The sequence below is a fragment of the Podarcis tiliguerta genome, assembly GCF_965153285.1.
Source record: "Podarcis tiliguerta genome assembly, chromosome: 3".
NCBI classification, from domain to species: Eukaryota; Metazoa; Chordata; class Lepidosauria; order Squamata; family Lacertidae; genus Podarcis; species Podarcis tiliguerta.
In genome coordinates, this window is record NC_139536.1 from 55,197,733 (window position 1) to 55,219,239 (window position 21,507).

Sequence of the window (21,507 nt, forward strand, 5' to 3'; positions counted from 1 at the left end):
AAAGCGGGCAGTGGAGGAACATTTGGTTAGGTGCATAGGCCCTGAAGGGTAGGGAAAGAAGGTATGACTGAAATATATGGAAGCTGTCTTATACTGAGTCCAACCACAGATCCATCCAACTTAGTATTGTCTACGCTGATGGCAGCAGCTCTTCAGGGTTTCAGACGGGATATTCCCTGCCTCACCTGGAGATGCTGTGGACTGACTCTGGCACCTGTGTGCAAAGTTGGTGGTCTACCACCAACTTAAAGCTCTTTCCCTTTTCTGTACAAGTGAAACACTGGGAATTCTTTTTAGCATTGATTAATTAAAATATGTTAGCGTCATAAAGGTGAAATTGCTTTTGAGGTCAAATCCAGCCTTTCAGTTGACCACCTCTCACCCACATTAGTGTTTAAAGACACTCTCCCTTCCTTCTTGGCTTTATGCTCTCAAAAAAAGGAAGGAAACATGATCTGGTTTGCCTCTACGCCAACATCTGTAGGCACAGCATAGATAAAATGATCTGATTTAATGATTGATACCAAAACATTTTACAAACTATTCAGATACCTGTAATAATGTGATCAGCTGAATAAGAGATTGGTATTAATAATGGAAACTCACCGAATTTAATGGCCTGCAATGACTGGTACTTTAGTGTGAGTCTCCCGGAAGCCCATCTTCCTATGTCCAGTGCAAAGATAAGCACAACTCACCCATTCTCCCTCATTTCTACTACATTTGCAAATACATCTTCTCTTCAGACTCCCCCCAAGATCACTGTAAGCGGGGGTTTTTTGTTTTAAAAAACACCATTGAACTGTATAGTACAGCTACAGCTTCATTACAATTCTTATGGACCCCATATTGGGATGTCATCTGGACTGTGTCAGCCTTTAGAACTTTCATTCTGACATATATATATATAGAGAGAGGGGGGGTCATTTGTTGGAGATTAAGGGATTACAATGGAAAATGACAACCAACAAGTACACTCTCATAATTAACCCTGAAAAGCTAGGGCACTCAAGCAAGACACACTCTGCGAACCTTAAAATGTGACACCCCCGTCCCCTCTCACTGCCTAGAGGGGGAGGGTGGACTAGTCAAAGCAGAGTATTAACAGCTGCCACCACCCCAGTCTCCTTCCTTCAAACAGACTCAATTGACTTGTCATTCAACCACCCAGCAGTGATTTTTGCCAGCCTTCTGTGGCTGCTCCGTGGTGTTTGCTCACGCTTTCCCTCTGGGTAACGAAGTGTAAAGTCTTACAAAAACCATTGCTGGATGGTCAACTGTAAGTCTCGCTGCAGCAGGGAGAAAAGGATTGTGGCAGTGAGTAGAAACAGCAGCAAGCTGGCAAAAATACACATTCACTGCACATGAAGCAGAGCCTGACCTGTCAGGCAGCAGCTGGGGATGAGTTGAGACTGAATGCACAAGACAACAGATTGATCAGTGATTTAGCAGCAGCAGTGGCTACAAACCTGCCTATCTAGACGTGTCACTATCCTTGTGGCAAATTTGCCACCAGTGTTGTTGCCATGGGCAGTCTTGGAGCGGCTAACAGGATAAACAGTAGTGAACAGTAGGTTTGGTAAATGTAGGAAGTTGCTGTCCTTTAATTCCCTTCTTTCCATGCCCTGTCTGGCATCCAAAGGAAAGGAGTAAGCTTAGTGGTGCTGACAACTTCCAACATATTTAGAAATGGTTTCACCCTTTCACCAAACTGAAACTCCCCATTGTTTTGAGGTTGTGTAATCTGTGCATGTCATAACATGGTCATAAGATTAAACTTGGTGAGCCAAGCTATAGGAGTAAGCAGATGATAGACTATGCTGACCCTCAATGCCTGATCTAGTTATCAATATTTAAAACAGATGGGTCACCTCCACTCCCCCCCCCCCAAAGAACTGCAACTGAACTAAATTGGTTTGGTTGTGATGAAAGTGAAGATCATGGTTACATATAAAATGTTTTGAAATAGAGCTTTTTGCTTTGATCACGCTTGTGTTCAAATGATGAATAGGACAAGTTTCAGAGCCAAAAGATAGCATTAGTTCAATCAGATTTTCGAAGCCACCAAATGATCTTCCAAATTCTCAAACAGCTACCCAAGATGTGTGCTGATAGCACCTCAACATCTTTGAAAATATATCAGACCATATGTTGCATCATTTCTGTCATCAGTTTCTTCCCTCTAAAAAGCTGCCTTCAAACCGTAAGAAAGCAGAGTTTCCAGATGATCAGTGAACTCTGACAAAGTGAAGAGATCTCATAATGATTGTAAACTTATCTGAAATTCATTAAAAATTTGAGGCGCAGCAGAATAGTTTTTCCTTCATTCTGCTGGGTTACTTTTCCCAGGTGCTGACACTCTTTTTTTGAAGCAGTCAAAAAACTAAAAGATGAAGCCCTAATCTACTGAAAGCAGTTGTGCTTAGAGTACTTAAGGCAGAAAAGTGTTCAACAATTAAGCAAGTATATGCAAAATATTTGTGCCCTGGTCCAGTCATAGTGACAGACAACTAGCACAACGGTGTGCAAGCAAAAAGCACCTCCACATGGAAGCAGGAGCTCCACGGTCTACAAGTTCTAATACCTTACCGCACAACAGAATTAGAATCGCTTTTATATATTAAAGTGGGAAATGATAAACCAGGGTTAACATTTTATTTTCTTCCTACAGGCATTTATTTTTCAGATAGTTCCATGAAACTCTGAAATTAGCCCCTTTCCACTTTGTAATACTCCCTCCTTGCATTCCTTTCTGAGTGTACTGGATAAGAGCAAAGATGGCTGGCTAGTAATGAAAAAAGCAAGAAGAGGGACTCTTCTGAGGAAAGGAAAACCTTCACATCAGTACAAAGGCATGCCAAAACTTTCTAGCAATGGATTAGATAAGGAATGTGAGCTGACAGTTTTGCTGGCTGTAAGAGAATGGAGAACAAGTAATAAGATATGATCAGTAGAATAAAGCAGCCAGACCTCATGGGTATGAGAAGCTTTGGAAATGATTCAGCCAGGATTGGTTAACTGGCAAAATAGTATATAGCAAAATAGTATATACACCAGTGGAGGCTGGTCTATTAGGATGGATTATTATAATTATTACTACATTTGTTAGTCATTTTTTCTTGCTCAAGGCAACCCAAAGCAACTTACAAGCAAACAATGCCCCCCAATCCCACATAGATACATGAAAACCAAGAAAGGTACATTAAAAGCATCATCCCACCCACTTCTATAAGGCCACAGATAGTTCAAGGCCAAAGGCCTGGTTATAAAGGAAAAGTTTTTGCCCAGTGCCTAAAGGTATATAATGAAGGTGCCAGGTTTTCTATGTTAAAAGTATGCTTCCCCCGCCTATATTGTTACTTCCTCATGATGGCTTCCTCCCATTCTAATTTAGACATATTCTTGTGGATAGTCAACGAATTCCACTGCAATTCTGGTTCAAAGTTGCTTTTGCACTGCAAGTAACAGAGCAGCCCATGCTGCCACAGACATTGTACATTGCACATCAGTAAATAAGAATTTTAAAATGTTCTGGAGGAGAGAATGAACAAAACTTCAGTGCCCAAAATCGGAGTGTGTCATTGTCTCATTTCCCCTTAAACTTTCCCTCTGATATTTCTGGCCTCCAAAAATGAACACATTCCATTCTTTATGTCAAACTTATCAAAATTAAACTACCACCAGCTGCCAAAACAGCTACGGGGTGGGGGGTGGGAAGCATTGTTATTATATTATAAAGTGCTGCTAGCTAGCTGTGGGACTTTTTCCCATCTACTACACCAATACAGTATAATAAAGCCCAACATATGCAAAAATATTGCACTGAATAGTACAGTACACATGGCGATTAAATAATAAACATGTATGCTATCCTAACACATTATATAATTAGAACCAATTGTCAGAATCAACTGAAAGTAGTCTGGAATGTAAAGCAGGAAATGAGAATACTGTTTTCCTATTGGACTCAGTGCAAATGACCTTTATAATGCAATTATACTGAAATAAAGCCTACTTTACCATTGTGCTTAAGGTTATTATGAGAAAGTTTTCACACATCCAAACACAACTAACGATACAACTTCTCCAATTATAGAATTCCCCCTCGATTTTTACAATTCTCTCAAGTGCACAAATGAACCTCTTGTCATTCAGAGCACGTTTTTCAGCTGACAAGTTTTCAAGAGGAAAATAATGACACATACACGCATTATAGCAATGTGTTCTCAGTTACCAACTTTGGGGCAAGCAGCATGGAAGCAAGTTGAGATATCTGATCAGATTGCACACTGAGAAAGCGATAGTGAAAACATAGGGCTATATTCAACTAAATCATTGCACTAGTAGAAGCCAGCGCAACAGTCCCCCCTAGCACAGCAGGACTTGCCCCCCTCCCTCCCCCACTTCCCAGATCTGCTGTGGAGGGTCAGGAGAACCCCAAGAACAGTTGGGTTATGCTTGCCTGACTGAACAATCACCTTAGCGCTATGTTGAATTCAATCCACAAGCCAGTCTTTTGCATTAAAGTGTAGGCAGTGGAGTGTGCACTTAAACTGCATGGCTGGTAAGCAAGGGACTTTGTCACCTCTGGGCCCTCCTGGTATTCTGCACTATATAGATGTTTGGTGGCATCCTTTGAAAAGAAAGATCTTTAACAGAGAAACCCTTAAGTAAACTTGCAACAAAAAGGTGCAATCTTTTCCACTCCTTAGATTATTACAAGGAAACATTTTAACCAGCAGGTGCTCAGATTCTCTCTCCTGTTTTAACAAATATAGTTAATACTTTGGCTAATAAACAATCTATTCTAAACTGATGTATCAGTAAACATTAATGGATAATATTTGAAGAGAAAATAGATAGCTGAAATACTGTTTTTTAAAAAAACATTCCTTGCCCTTTTCTGTCAGTAAAACATGACTAAGTAGGGTACAATGAACAGCCTCCTAATATTTAGTTATTTTTAAAATTTTAATTACATTTATACTTTGCCTTTCTTCCATTAGGTAACCAAAGGCAGATATCCAAGCATTGACCAGACTTACTTAGCGCCCACAAGTTTATGGCCTTGTGTACCTTCACTATAAAACCAGAATAGCATTAAAGTGCTGGAACATCAGTGTACAGTTTAAGCAGCTACATTTCATTGCACTAAGAATTTAATGCAATGCATTTTATTGGTTCCCTATTGATAAAATATTTGGGTTGTATGCAACAAAGCTGTCCTGTTATCACAAACACTCTGGCTTGCACAGTGGAACCTTCCCCCTCCCTCTCCACACCCAAAATCTGTCCTGGGGTTTCTCCCAATAGAGATGTAAAACTGGCTTGATAAGAGTGACTTCAAAAGCTGGTACAGTGAAATGTTTATCTTGCCCCCATACAGAATGCAGCCCTCCATTGTCTTTTAATGAGTGCTGTCACAAGAGTAAGCCAAAGTTGCATACTTAAGTACTGTATGGAATACACCACCATCACAAAAGCAGATTAACAGAAAATGTGGGGAAATACAAAGCTGCAATAACTTTTGGGCGGAGATGACTCTGTTTGCATGCACTAGAGAATCCAGTGATTCTCCACCCAAACATAACTCACCAATGACCTCACCAGTTTCCTAAACACACTCAACAAGGCTTCCTGCCTGTTCTCTCTATAGCCAAGCCATGATCTCAACAGTCCACCTGCGAGTATATGGTAGTGCCTCGATCAGGGTCAAAGGGAGAAGAGATAAAAGTCATGCCAGTGTTAATTAAAGCCCCCCCCCCCCAGTTTTACTGCCTACTTCCTCTGATAAAGCCTGGTACATTTTTTTCATAAAAAGACTTCCCCATTGCACACGGAATTCCCACTGCAGGAAGAAGTAAAGCAAGTACTGTTTCTTATAAAGGACAGTTTATTATAAAGGAACTTCCAAGAATATAGGTTGCTTTAAATTTATGCATTACAGGAATATGCCTGTGTAGCCAATCAGAATATCATTAATTCCTCCTCACATCTAGCTTATAAAAGCAGGTCTGACAGCCAAAAGTGCATTGTGTGGGCATGGAAGGGGCTAGACTTGGCCAGCTCATATCCCTGTGACTTCAGTGAGGCTTAGTAGTAATTCAGCATTTCAACTTGCTCATAACATTCCACGAAACATGAACACATTTCCCAAGCGTGCACAAAAGGGCTGAAGTCACATTATGGATTACCTCCCTCTGCGGAAATGTTAACAATTTACTGTGCTTGTGGTGAAAGGAATGTTTCCTGATCGTGTACATCGAAAGCAGCCCCCCCCCCCCAAGGCCAGAGAGTCCTCATGACAGAATTTCCTGAACTCCAAAAACACATCTAGCCAGGAATCACTTCCTTCCTTGCTCCCTTTCACTGGTAATGCAGAACAATAAGTCAGATACTCTCAGTCACTCCCCAATGTGTTGCTAATGTGAGGAAGCCGGCTTGTACTCTGGGATAATGAGATAACACCACAAGAGCACTTTCTTTTTACGTTTTTGCTTGGTGCCTGGGTTCCATTTCTAGAACAGCTACGTAAGAGGTCTTCCAATTAGAAATAATCAGTGCCAAGGAACAGTATCATTAAAATGTATAAAAAATAAATCAATCGATGAGAGCAACAAGATCAGTCTGAAAGGGGAACATATATGCTAAATGTTTTGTAAAGGATGAAAAGCTTACGTGAGCAGTTTTCTCAAGCTAAAAGAAATGGACAGGATCCCACAAAGAAGCCTTGTGAGCTGGCCCAGCTGAATTCTTCCCTTTACAACTGATCCTCGGGAAATAAATTATTATTATACGCCCTGTGGAACGCCCTCCCATCAGATGTCAAAGAAATAAACAACTATCTGACTTTTAGAAGACATCTGAAGGCAGCCCTGTTTAGGGAAGCTTTGATGAATTATTGTATTTTAATATTTTGCTGGAAGCCACCCAAAGTGGCTGGAGAAACCCAGCCAGATGGGTGGGGTATAAATAATAATAATAATAATAATAATAATAATAATAATAATAACCATCATCATCAGAAATTGCTCTCCCCACAGTTTCAAAAGCAGCATCTGGTAACTGCTATTTGAAGTCGAAAAGCCTATTTGGGTTTGTGAAACACAATTTCCACTTTTTTAGATCCTAGTCCGTATACGTTGAGATTACAATGTACTGGTGTAACTTGCAGGTTAAGGCAATTTCTGGTAAGTGGTGTCGTATTGTTATTTATATTTTATGAATTTCTATACTCCTTTATATTACAGAGCTCCCAGGAAGATCTTCAAAGCGCATAACAGCTAAGACACAGATTGAGAATGAAGTGGACCCTACTCACCGTTCCCACCAATGGGTAAATGAAGCCAGCTCCAATACTGGCTCTCACATCACTAATAGGCAGGATGAAGCCAGTGGGAACGCCTTTCTTCTCAGGCATGTGAGAGAGGGACAGGTGAGTTTTTGCCATACAAATTGGGAGTTTTCCAAATCCCTGACAAATGACAAATGGAAAGGACAGATTACTGTCAAGTTTGTATGTACGCTGTAATGAAGGAACAACACTCCTTCCAAGATCCTGTGCCAAAATAACATTCTTCAATGAATATAGCTAAATTATATGACTAGTAAAAATTAATGGGGTATACAAAAAGAACTTGGGCCCATGCATAGTTTTTTGTGGCCCCATGAATGTGTATGCACATGCTGCATCACACATGCTTTCATGCTAGTGAACTGTATGAACTGGACTTCTTGTACCCAGAACATTAGAATCCCTCACTACAAACTGGATAGTTCTCATTCATCATCCAAAAATCTATACGCAATTTATAAAACAGCGGGGAGTGACCCCCTACAATATATCCCATAGCATACACCTTTATTGTTTTTACCTGTTGCGTGTAACGATTTATCTGAGATTGTGCTGTAGGAGACAGCTCTATATCCTCTGCTCCGTAGATTTTCTGTGCTATCATTCTTATTTTTTCAACAATGGGAAGCTGTGGAAACAAAGAAGATGACAGAATGTTAACGCACATTGCTAAGAGTCTTAAGACACTCTCCTGATAATTATTTCAAGATAATTATTTCAACATTTTATATTGCCCAAGAAAATGTGCATAATTCAATGCTAATACAGTGATACCTTGGGTTACGAACATTTCGGGTTACAGACCCCACTAACCGAGAAGTAGTATCTCGGGTTAAGAACTTTACCTCAGGATGAGAACAGAAATTGCGCGCCAGCAGCAGCGGGAGGCCCCATTAGCTAAAGTGGTACCTCAGGTTAAGAACGGTTTCAGGTTAAGAACAGACCTCCGGAGTGAATTAAGTTCGTGACCAGAGTAACCACTGTACTCCAGAAAATCATTTTCTAATGATCCCTAGCACTGAACTTGCCTTTTTTTCCACAGCTGCTGCACACTGGGGTGACATCTTCATCAAACTAACTACTACAATCCCAAGGTCTCATCCCAGGTCAGTCTCCACCAGTTCAAACCCCTTAAGAATATATGTGAATTTAAGTCTTGTTGCCCTGGCATGCATAACTTTACACTGATTTGCATTTGCCATTTTGTCCACCAATTCCTTGGGTTTGGAGAGGTTCTTCTAGAACTCTTCACGGTCTCTTGTTGATTTAATGACCCTGAACAATGTAGGACCATCAACAAACTTGGTCACCTCACTCACCCCTAACTCTAGATTGTTTATGAAAAACTTCAAGGCCTCTGGTCTTTCTTCTTATGGTTCATCTTTAAAATGGACTTGGGACAGGACAGCCCTCTAAAGGGAGGACTGTCCTCTGCTTATAATGTTGCCTGTAAGGCTTTCTTAGCTAGACTGGCTTACAACAGCTGTGGTTAAGCATGTGTAAGGTAATTTTAACTCATATATATTTAACTATATATAGTATTTTATTATATAGGTACTTCCTTTTTATTGCAAGTTTGTCAACCACTTTGAAATGAACTGGGATAGAAATGAGAATAAATACCCACCCCCACAGGAAAAGAGGATAAAAGGATGAATGAAAAATCTGAACACAGGTATGAGTTAACACAAGTAAGGCTCCCCCTGGCCACGTAACAGCAGTTACCTCAGCTACATTTCATTTCGTGATTAAGGAGACGCTATAGTGAAAGCCTGACCCTCATAGCAGAGGGGATTTTACAGCAGGATGCCTTTGAAATCAATAGTGCATTGATCAAACTGTGACCAGCTCATGCTGCACAAGCTTTGATTGCTGCACTTATGCCTGTAAAGCACTTACAGGATCCCTTCGATTAAAACTACCAAAGAAACATAATGCTTCATTGCTTTCCTGTAAAATGACAGGGCTTAACCTGATCATTATCCAATTTGAGAAGAAACCTCATTATCACATTGCTTTTCAACAAACAGAGAAATCCCCCCCCCCCAACATGCATTCAAATAAAAAACACAAAATTGCTTAAAGAAATACCCATGGAAGCATCAGATAATTTCGCGCTCTTTGTGTTCATTTTTCATTCACATCCTATCCTCTCCGTTTATCTTTACCTGCTGTGTGTCACTACACTGGCAAGGCCTGTCAGCAATGCCGAGGGTAATGGATTGACCATTGTCAGCATTGCTGCCAATGAGGAATTTCCCCCAAACCAAATACCAGCTTCAGAAGAGGAATTTTCTCAGGAGAAGAGCAGGGAAAGGGTTAAATTGTTCCTCTACTCCTGCTCTGATACCATTAGGGAACACACAAGTCTAGCAGATGCAATTTGCTCTGAAGCAAAGATGCACTTAACTTCTTATGTTTTTTGGCTCTAAGAGGAGGAGGATAATTAAACTCACTCAGAAATATTTTCCTTTTCTTTTGTGAACTTGAAATTGTGTCTCTTGGAAGAGTTGTCACTTTCAAGTATGCTGAAAGATTCAAGGTTTGAGAATATTCTTTAAATTGACCCTTTTAAATCCAATAACTTGATCTTTTTTTCTTTTTTTTTTTTTTAGGGCTGAGCAAAGTGTTTGGGAGTAAACACTCTGGGCTCTAAGAGGGACCTTTGGGGAGCCCAAAATGTTTCAAAGAAACAGACCTTTTGCACACTGGCTTAACTACCCTAATTGTGGGCAGCTCTCACTTTAGCACTTTTGTTTGTTTCTTTGGGGGCGAAGGAGTTAAAAATCAGTTTCCCTAGTAATTATGAGGTTGTCTTGTAGGCAAATCTAACACGTCAAATGACAACACTGTCACGGGCAATTTTTTAAACAAACAAAATCATGCTGAAGCAGCAGGTAATTGGGTTCAGGAAGGAACCAAAAGTGAAAAGGCTTATTTTACTGAACAAAAATATTTGTAAAATGTGTCCCCTATTTCATCTCAGCCTCTGTAATCCATATCTTTTAAGAAACTGCTCCTAATACTTAACCCTATGTCTGCCTGAAGATCTTAAGGTATCTTAGTGATAATAATCTTATTGTACTGCTTTTGTGTTGAAAATAAGCAATTGATGTCATTTTAAGTACTATCACCTGCATTTCTAAATAGCCGGATACAAATATGGCTCAACAAAATCTATAATAATAATAATAATAATAATAATAATAATAATAATAATAATTTATTTGTACCCCGCCCATCTGGCTGGGCCTCCCCAGCCACTCTGGGCAGCTTCCAAAGAAACAAAAATACAGTAAAATATCACAGATTAAAAACTTCCCTGAACAGGGCTGCCTTAAGATGTCTTCTAAATGTCAGGAAGTTATTTATCGCTTTGACATCTGATGGGAGGGCGTTCCACAGGGCGGGCGCCACTACCGAGAAGGCCCTCTGCCTGGTTCCCTGTAGCTTTGCTTCTCGCAATGAGGGAACTGCCAGAAGGCCCTCGGCGCTGGACCTCAGCGTCCGGGCAGAACGATGGGGGTGGAGACGCTCCTTCAGTTACCAATAAAGATCTTACCAGCATCCCCATATAAAAGCCTACATACAGTCATTGTTACCACTGTTGTAATAGAGTCAGAAGTGTTCTTGGGATCCCAGTAAGAGGACACATTGCTTCTTACTAAACAAGCATTCATATAGAGTTGAGGCCTAGAACCTCAAACTACAGCCAGCCACAGTACCTACAACAACCAGGGGGATCTTTCCCCCCATGCAGCCTCTGGGAGGCAGATGGGCCTTCCTACAATGATTAGCTCTATACAGAGGCATCACAAGGTGGGTGTCACCTCCGAGGAGAGCGACAAAATGCTGTGTGACAGTCAACGGCTTCCCGCTGCTGAAATGGTTTGCCCTCAGCTGTATGGTGGCTGGCAGGCAAGTGAAATAAAGTCAAACCATTGTTGCAGGCAAAAAAAATCAATGGGGGGGGGGGTGACAAGAAATTTTTCGCACTGGGTACCACCTGACCTTGTTCCGCCACTAGCTCTTTACTTACTCCAGTTTTAGGCCATGTATTTTAGCACAGTCCCAGATGGGATAATTGTATTTCTTCCTACACCAGAAAAGTGCCCCTACTTTTACAGATCTGTTGTTGCCACATCTCTCTCTTGAAAGACAACGGAGTGCACTTCCAGGGATGAAGTTAAATCACTGGAGAATCACAGCGCCTGCTGTGGCTGCAGAGACCAGTCACTCGTGACTGCTGCCTCCCGTGTTGTTTTTGCTGCCTGAGCAGCACCAAAGTGCCCACGCCTGGGCAGTGTGTCTGGAGGTCCTGGACTGCCCTTACAAATCTAACTTGTAAATATAAAATCTGTCAGTGGAGACTACAACAAGCCATGAGTAGCACAAATAAAACCAGCTCAGGGAATAAACTAGAACTGGCATTTGTAAGCTTTGTTCTTTACATGGTAACTATAGGAAATGTGCTTAATGAAATCCATGCCTCAAGACATTTTTTGAATCACAAGTTACGTGCTTATTGTGGTTAAACTGGATAGGCTGGTGTCACATGCTGGATTTCAGGCGTTTTCATGGATGCCATCAAGTACAGTACAATATAATGAATGTCTGAGATAATACCTCATGAATAGCTTGGATATAAATCCTGGCAACCTGGACCCAAGGAGAGTATTCCAGCTGGCAGAGTTTGCCATCGTAAAATTGTGACTCTTGTTACAATACCTCCATGTCAGCTGTCATTGCGAATGAAGGGGAAGAAATGCAAAACATCCCCATTAATGTAACTTTTGATTGCAATCTGGATACAGCCAAGAACGAAAAGTTGTAAGGAAAGAAAACATTCCACTGTCTTTTCTCAGAAAGCTCCTACTTGTAGTTCAGAGTTCCTTGCTGCTCTACTGTCTACTCTGCAAAATCTTTTTTTTTTTTTAATGAGAAATTTGCCAAAATCTTCTTGATAAAAATAGTCACATAAGGGTGATTAGGCTTAAATTATATTTGATTCCAATCTCTATGATAACATATTTAGAGCAGAACAAGTTAACAAATAAAAAAAAATCTGAATGGGCGATGGACAACTGAACTCAGCTACAGGTCAGATACAGGTCCAAAATCACATTATATAGCCCTAATGGCCCTACCCATTTTTAAACCATCTTTGGCAATAACTTTAATCAACTTTATGATACTAAAATACATGTCAATGCAGAAAACAAACCTCTTAAGGATTAAGGAATACTGCTTCTTCTTCTGCAAATAAAGCCTAGGGGCTGCCAGCTGGTCGAAATGGCAGTAGGATTGAAGGATCTCCACCCACAAATATAGACGGCATTTGGGTCAAGGGATCACTAGCCACAGGCAGTACAGAATATGACCTTAAACCCCAGGGACTCATGGTGCCAGATTCACAACTGGAACGGTCAGAAATAGGAGGAATTGAACTTAAGTAAGCTTATATACACTATGGATGAAGCCGGGAACTCTGGTCCCTTCTATTGGATATCAATGAAGATACATCTAAATTAGAAAAACATTAGGTCCAAACCCATGGTGATCAGTGACAACATTACAGTCAAGTCCACATGACAGGGCTTGCTAAACCTCTGTAAGGAATATGAATCACAGAAAGGCAAACTGCAGCTATGTGGTTTCAAACAAACGCCACTTTGAGAGAAGATCTTGCAAAATCTGAATCAGATAGGACTGAAGAAGTGCAAAACATCTTAAAGCTCAAGTCGCTGATGCTAGCATGCTTCAGGTAGCACTACAGTGGTACCTCAGGTTACAGACACTTCAGGTTACATACGCTTCAGGTTACAGACTCCGCTAACCCAGAAATAGTACCTCAGGTTAAGAGCTTTGTTTCAGGATGAGAACAGAAATCATGCTCCGGCAGCATGGCGGCAGCAGCAGGCCCAATTAGCTGAAGTGGTGCTTCAGTACAGTTTCAGGTTAAGAACGGACCTCCAGAATGAATTAAGTTCTCAACCCGAGGTACCACTGTACTGAAAAATGGGCCAAATGATGCCATGTTTGCCAAGCTTATAAACAGTGAAAGGTTATAAGCCTCAACTAAACAAGTGCCTGTCCAACAAGGATTAGTTAAAGAACTGACTCTTAAAAGTCAGCTCTGTGGCACCAGCTACTGACTGTAAACAGCATGAGCAACAAATTAAATAACGTGAACAGAACAGTCAGTCAGATCAGTACAAATTGCTAGCATCACTCAAGACCAATTCATTTAAAACAAAACAAAATGTTACTGAACATATGACCTAGTAATTGGAGTCAGACTGTGCTGATAAAAATTGGCCTTATATTTAATGTCCACATAAATACATTTTGCAGTTTGTTTTTAAAGAGATGGTGAGCACCACCAGTTTTAAAACAAAACTATAAACCATCAAGTCCCAACACAACAAAAACTTTTCATAATGCCCCCTACCTCTATGCTGCTTGGAGACTATGATATTTTACAATCTTTGCCCATAAGAAAAAGTTTACATGCTCTTTGAGTTAAATTCAAATATTTAAGCATCCAAACATCTTGTTTCTTTCAATTAAGCCTGCAGGACATTTCGGCATGGAATCATTGTTATTTATTATTATTTTATTAAATTTGTATACTGCCCTTCATTCAAAAATCTCAGGCAGCTCACAACATAAAAATACAAAATAAAAACACAAACTACATTTTTTAAAAACAAGATCAAGAACAAAACAAACCAATAACCCCCCCCCCACACAAACACATTTTAAACGACATAGAATATTAATCAACCAAAGGTCTGGTTGAAGATAAACATGCTACAAAACTGTTTCTCATTTGGCCTTAAGCCAAAGAATTTGGAAGTGAGGTTATGATGTGTATCTTCAGCAACTGTAACCAGTTGGGCACAATTTACAACAAAAAAATGTAAAACAAAACTTACCCTTTCTATTACAGTCTAACAGAATTCTCTGTCCATTGCGAATATTTACAGTATTTACTCGTGTTACAATGTTTTATACTCAGCCTTCCCTCAGAAGCCCACCGCAGCTGTGGACCAGAAAAAATCATTTTCTGTACAAAGCTGACCCAAAGGCAGCAGCAGCATGTGTGAATGTACCCAGTGACTGAAAACTGTGAGACGCTGTTCAGCTACAACAGTTTATAAATTCTGGATTAAGGCTTTAGACTCTTCTGCAAGCGTAAAAGTAGTGTTTTAGTGAAACAGAACCAGGCTGGCAAGAGTGCTTTTCAGCAGTGGCAGAGCTAACTGCTGTGGCACCTGCAGCGGCACCAGGGATGCACATCCGGGGTGTGTGTGTGTGCGCTGCCCATGGTGAGCGTCCCGGGGCGGTGGCAATGTCACCCCCCTCAGGATGACACCCGGGGCGGCCGTACCCACCTTGCTCCACCTCTGCTTTTTGGCTCCCCTTTTTATCACCCTGTGAGCTTTCAAGCCCACAACAGCCACAGAGATGAAAAGATCTAGCAGCCGTATTTCATAACTGGAATAAGCATTGACTTCATGTTGGGTGGACCTGGTCTAAGTCTCTTGCGAGACTTCCATGACTAGACAAATCCACTGTCTACTTTGCTATAGTAAATGTGTGTTTTAAAACCAAACATTTATTATGATTCAGTACATTGTATCCTGAAATCAATTGGGGTAACTAAAAAAACACAACAACTAAAAATGTTATGCAAAACTGTCAGTCTTTCACATGACACTTCTTGAAAGATCCTGCAGCATTCAGTTCAGTTGGACCTAATTTGAACCTGGGTATAGCAGTGCTTAAATCTGACATTGACCACATGGCACAGCTCCCTTCAGATTCATTGTGAAAATGGAACACATGCATCCTGACCATCGGGATCAGGTGTGCTTCAGCCCAGAGGTGGGAAGCGATTCAGCCAGCTGTGGCCTGTTCTCCCTCTCTCAGACTCTTTATACAGGTGATGGTGTTGTGAATGAAATTAATGAAAGCTTTGCAGTCCAGGATGTTTATATCCTATAGTGAGTGGATGGGTATCCTAAAAAGAAAAGTACCTGCCCTGCCCTGGGACATTTTGTGAGGTCCAGATTATATGTTATACTATCAGACTGGAAGCCCAGGAGAAATATGCTATCTACATGCAATACATAATTTACTATGGTGATCCCAAAGGACCCAGGTATAGTATTCTCCCTGTGTAGAATGTATTCTATCTTGTTTCAAAGAGCTGCTTACATAAGAATTTGCTGTGTAACACAATGGCTACTACTTATACTGTTCATCCCTACATTGGACAAAATAAAGTTGCCAGTATATGTCCAGTATGTGAGGAGTGCTATTCAAAGGAGCTGGACAAATTAAACTGACAGAATATATTTTAATACACTAGAGCTGCTTAAAGAGTCTCCGAAAAGTATATCTCAATGTGGTTTGATGCAAGTTTTGTATTGTTGGAAATATGACAGAAGAATAACAGACTTTTTCATTATTAATTCCTTAATTTCGGAAACTGTGCTGTGGTTTTTAAGTGTTGTATAAATTTATTTGTAGCAAAATACCAGGGCCTTTCTTCCAGTGGAAGTGTTTTGTGAAATCTATACTACGAAACTGTCAGTGTAAGCTTATATTGAACATGACACAAGGTACCATGAGGGTCAAATTACAAGCATATTTGCCTATGCCTCAGTAGCTCTGGTGCTGCTTTGAGGAACAACAGATCCCTTCCAGTTTTCCTATGAAGCACGTAGCCTGACTGAGACTAATACTTTAAGAACAGTATAACTCATGTGTTTCTTCCCATGTGTATGCAGAGTGTTGAAATATGCTCATTCAAAACTGCCAGCTGTTGGATCAATGTACAGAATTTACCCCTTGATTACATCCTAAGCAACAACTTAGGATGCAAAAAGTGACAGTAAATCACTTTCATCAGTGAAGTAACAATGAAAATCGTGTTGAAAAATATCAGCTGCAATTTTGTTATTTTGGGGGAAATTCACTCTGGGAGAGGTGCCTATGAAGACACGTTTATCCTTAATAATTCACCTTTAGCTAAAACCAGGGAAAGTTGGCAATCAGCTCATCCTTGGCTATGGGGCAATTTTATCTGATCTCACATTCAGCTAAAGTCTCACATAAAGCTAAAGTTAAAGCGTGGCTCACAGTTTCACTCACAAAAAGAGAGAGGAAAGATTTTTTATTCCCAATATGTACGAAAGAGAAACCTCGTACTTTCAAATGTTACAACACTCTGTCAGAGTGGCTGCTTGAATGTTGCCCCCCCCCATACATTCCTTTACATACTCATGCTTTCCCACTCCTCTTCTCATGGGTGGTGTTTGATTTTTACTCAGAGTAGACCCACTGAAATTGATGACTAAGATGACTAAGTTAGGTCCATTAATATCAGTGGATCTACCCTGAGTACCTAACTGAATACCATTCCATGTGTACAAAGTGAATAGGCATTTGTTTTCAGCTACAGAAATATCTTCTGTCTCAGCTTTTATACACCATGGAGCAAGACAGAAACAAGGAACCATGGGCAGAAGCATGTGTGGGGAGCAATGTCTGCATAACCTCATAATGCGACCTGTGTTCAGTGTCATGTGATTAAAAAGATTTAAAATAAGCCTTCTGTTTTGTTTTTAATCTTTTAACATCATGAGAATAAATCTTTGGATTTGTTATTAGTAATAATTTCATATCATATATATATATATATATATGCAGGTTTTGGTGTCCTCGGGTGTCTTCCCGTGTAAAAGTTGGGGTGTCTAGGCGACGTTTCGACGAGGTCTCACTCGTCATCTTCAGGCTGGTGCTTTCGGCTTCTTGTTACTGGAACAGAGCAGGATCTCAGTGTTTGAGTTCCTATAAATACTGTTGAGGAGGTGTGGTGTATAGCCTCCAATGTTCTGGGCAGAGAGGAGGTTCCCAGGCTGGTGTGCCTTTTCTTCTTTTGTTCCTTAATTACTTGAGGGATATCTTGAGTGATTACTTGAGAGATTTCCTGAATCCCACTTAGGTGGGTCATTAGGTGTGGATTAGTTGCTAAAGCCTTCGTGTCTTGAACTCTTGAACTTTGTGAAGAGTTTTTCTGAGAAGATGGCTGTACTGCACTTGGTTGTGCTCTGGCTTGGCTTCGTGTATAGGGGCGAGCTGTGGTTTTGTGGCCTGTGCCAGCCAGATCTGTGTAGGGATTGCAGGGGGGTGCAGCATCCGGAGGTGCCACCCTGGTTTGGCTACTGGATGGTGTCTGTAATTTATCTGTGGAGAGGGTCTGGGTTTGGGTCTGGTGTGGTTGATTGGTGATGGCGTTCTGTGTGCCTCTGGATCTGGTGTCAGATTTTGTGGGGAGGGCTAATTTCCAGATGTCTGGCAAGCGGGATGTGTCGTCACGCTTGTTCATGTTGTGAGGGTGTTTCTCTATCTCGATGGCTTCCCTGATTATTCTCTTGTGGTGATGTTCCATGTTAAAGAGCAATTTAGAATCTGCAAAATTAATTTCGTGTCCTGTTTCTTTCATGTGTTGGATATATATGCCTTGAGCTTAGGGATCAGTACACTACACAGACTGGGAGAAATAATAAATAACCAAGCCCCAGCTAAATGAAGCCATCTATATCTTCCTCAAATCTATTGTGAGGAACACAGCCAAGACAAAATGCATAGTTCAAGGTGCTTTGGATTAATATGGCTTGGTGCTAAAATAGCAGCTGACTCTGCACATTTCATCTTTCATTACTTTTTCTTGTTCCGTTCCCATTACCCTTTCCTAAATCTGTTTGTAATTTCAGCCTTCTCTTTTGATTCCACAAGTTCAGTGGATGACAGAGGGCAATTCCTAAACTCAAAGCACCCTCCTTAGCTAGATTGCTGTAGGACAGAATTGGCGGCCTAATGTATGGAAGAAAATGTTCACTTAAAAGTTGAAACTGTTATGCGAATCTACACCTCCATCTGTGGCCATACGAGATTTGTTTTCATCTTCCCAACACGGAGCCACTTCCCGCCCCATGTTTGAGAACATGAAAGGAACGGAAAATATTTAATAAAAACAAATATTAAAAGTGCCATGCTGTCACGTGGGATGGGTGGAGTGTGTGAATAAGAAAGGGACAAAGCTAGCTTTCAAACTCATCACTTAAAAAAAAAAATAAGATCAGGCAAAAAGCACATCCAGATTTTGTTTGAAAGAAACGCACATTAGGGGGTATTGTACACTTCACTGTATTTATGAATGCTTTCAAGTGCCATGCTGACAGATGTGATTCCTTGGAGGGGGGGGGAGAAGCAGGGTGGCCTACACTTCAAATTAATATGATTTGAAGGAGCAAAGAGGAGCAAAGAAGCTTTATTTGTCTCCCCACTGTGACTATCCATGAGCAACCTCTGTAACGGGGTAACCAATGTTGTGCCCTCCAGACGTTGAATTACAACTCCCATCAGCCCCCACCAGCAAGGCCAATAGCAAGGAGTGATAGGTGTTGTAGTCCAATAACATTTGGAAGCACCATGTTGGCTATCCCTGCTCTATAAGGACCAAAACCTCAGTGCACAAGCATAAAATAACATCCTTGGGTCGCAGCCAAACACATAACTATAATTCCAGCAATGTCAGATGCTGACTTAATATCCTGATTAGTTAACTGAGATCAAGCCAGAATTCCCTGGTATGGATGTCACAGGGGACTATGGCTTAATACAAGTACGAAAGCCAATGCAAGAGGAAGGAGAATTCAGTCCTTGGACCACGTGGTGAAACATGGGCTATAAATGTCTATAAATAAATAAATAAATAAATAAAACAGATGGTTGTTTCTTAATGGCCCTAGCTTGGCCACTCCGTTTTGCATAGGTTAGCCCATGAATTCCTCTGCAGTTTGTATTCTCCCGTCATATCCCAAATAAGAACAACAACAACTTTTATTTATACCCTGCTCTCTCCAGCCAGAGCCGGGCTCAGGGCGGCCAACACCAATAAAATCACAGTAAAAACATAATAGGGGGGGAAAGAGGGGGGTGGAAATCCCATTTAAAATAGAGGTTAAAATGCAAGCTAAAATGCAGCCTCATTTTAAAATAGCCGATAAATCAAGACCATAAGGGGAGGGAAACATAAGTGTCAGACCGAGTCTAAACCAAAGGCCAGGTGGAACAGCTCTGTCTTGCAGGCCCTGCGGAAAGATGTCAAGTCCCGCAGGGCCCTAGTCTCTTGTGACAGAGCGTTCCACCATGTCGGGGCCAGTGCTGAAAAGGCCCTGGCCCTAGCTGAAACCAATCTAACCTCCTTGAGGCTCGGGACCTCCAAAGTGTTGTTATTTGTGGACCTTAAGGTCCTCCGCAGGGCATACCAAGAGAGGCAGTCCTGTAGGGCTTTAAAGGTCAAAACCAGCACCTTAAACCTTATCAAAATCCTAGCATTTATTAATTTCTAGGGTTTAAGGGGGTCCTCCTCCCAAATCTACAACACCATTATTGATTATTTATGAAATTTATATCTTACCCTTTCTCTTGGATGAGGCCATATCACTAATACGGCCAGGCAAAAACTTTCCAGTTTCCCACAGGCTTTTGGCCCTCAGTTTGAAGGGTTTTAAGTATTTGTGGCCACATATAGTGGGCCAGCATCTACAAAACCACTCTTTTTTATTTGTATAGATGTGTGTGTTTTTGTTTTTTATTGATTGTGCTTAATTTAAATGGTTTTAGTATTTCCAGTGTGTCTGGAAAACTACTTGAATCGTTTCCATTAGCAAAGTGGTTCATGAATAATAATAACAAACATTTAAAAAAGCATTCTAAAAGCAGTTTAAATCATTCAACCCAGTGATTTCAGGGTTGTCAGAAATCCTTATGTCCATCAGGGTTTGGCTCCTGATCTACAAACTCTGCATCTGTACTGTATTTGAAACTGCTTCAGTGTCGTTACTAGAGTTGTACCTTGGTTCTCGAACAGAATGCGTTCCGGGAGTCCATTCGACTCCTGGAACCGTTCGAAAACCAAGGCGCAGCTTCTGATTGGCTGAAGGCGCATCCTGCAGCCAATCAGAGGCTGCAGAAACCATGCCGGATGTTTGGCTACCGAAAATCATTCAAAAACTGGAACACTCACTTCCGGGTTTCAATTGTTCGGGAGCCAATTTGTCAAGGCGTTTGAGATCCAAGGTACAGTAGTACCTTGGGTTACATACGCTTCAGGTTACAGACTCCGCTAACCCAGAAATAGTACCTCGGGTTAAGAGCTTTGCTTCAGGATGAGAACAGAAATCGTGCTCTGGCGGTGCGGCAGCAGCAGGAGGCCCCATTAGCTACAGTGGTGCTTCAGGTTAAGAGCAGTTTCAAGTTAAGTACGGACCTCCGGAGCAAATTAAGTACGTAACCAGAGGTACCACTGTATGACTGTATTAGATTATTATTATTTTTGTCCACCTTTCATCCTAAAGTCCTAGGGAAGGTTCCAGCAACTCAAATAATTTAAATCAACTGAAATAAATAAAAGAGATGAAATATTTTTGAAGCAGAGACCCACGTTTAGAAGCAGACTCCCTGTGTTCAGTATAAACATTCTCAAGGGGGGAGGGGGAGAAATTATGCAACTTTGTAGAACTCGGTTCTGCACAACTCTGATTGGCAGGTGTCCAAGTTGTTCTATACTTTTTTCTATCAAATTAATAAAGCAAAAAACAGGCTGTCTCATTTGGAGAAGGGCCATAGCTCAATGCTTTGCATGCAAAAGGTCCCAGGCTCAGTGTCTGGCACCTTCAACAGGACTGGGAAAGGCTCCCTGTCTAAAGTTTTGGAGAGCCACAGCCTGTCAATGAGGACAATACTGAGGTAGACAGACCAATGGTCTGACTTCACATAAGGCAGCTATGTTCCTATATACATGTACATGCAGCCTTTAAAAAACAAAGTGCCTGCCTGAAGCGTGAAGGCAGAGCGAGACTCACAGAGGAACCAGCATTTGATTTACTGGTATGCATTTCTGTCAATCAAATTGTGAAGTGAGGGAAAAGCTAGGCTCATTCCATTGCTGAGGGACATGCTGCAGGCTCTCTTTTTAATTATGTCTGTCTTCACCCAAGCTGATGTGGTGAGAGACGGCTTGTGTCATGTTTTCTGTACTTTGATTTCTTAAGAGGAGAAATATGTAGTTCTGA

The 21,507-nt window shown here is 41.1% G+C and overlaps 1 protein-coding gene and 1 long non-coding RNA gene across 3 annotated transcripts in view; one reads left to right on the forward strand and one right to left on the reverse strand.

The window, feature by feature from the left end:
• Positions 1-11,778, forward strand: part of LOC310675037 — a 67,344-nt gene extending 55,566 nt beyond the window's left edge. The window contains exons 7-11 of one of the 2 annotated variants that reach the window (XR_014509865.1): positions 2,672-2,852; positions 7,251-7,435; positions 8,397-8,464; positions 8,909-9,029; positions 11,482-11,778. This is a non-coding gene — a long non-coding RNA (uncharacterized lncRNA). The remainder of the gene's footprint in view (positions 1-2,671; positions 2,853-7,250; positions 7,436-8,396; positions 8,465-8,908; positions 9,030-11,481) is intronic. The other variant, XR_014509866.1, reaches the window with a different exon arrangement.
• MTHFD1L (methylenetetrahydrofolate dehydrogenase (NADP+ dependent) 1 like) overlaps positions 1-21,507 on the reverse strand; it is a 108,928-nt gene that overhangs the window by 18,972 nt on the left and 68,449 nt on the right. The window contains exons 25-26 of the mRNA XM_083434832.1: positions 7,875-7,982; positions 7,322-7,474 (exon numbers count right to left, since the gene is read on the reverse strand). Of these exons, the coding sequence (XP_083290958.1) occupies positions 7,322-7,474; positions 7,875-7,982 (261 nt within the window). The remainder of the gene's footprint in view (positions 1-7,321; positions 7,475-7,874; positions 7,983-21,507) is intronic.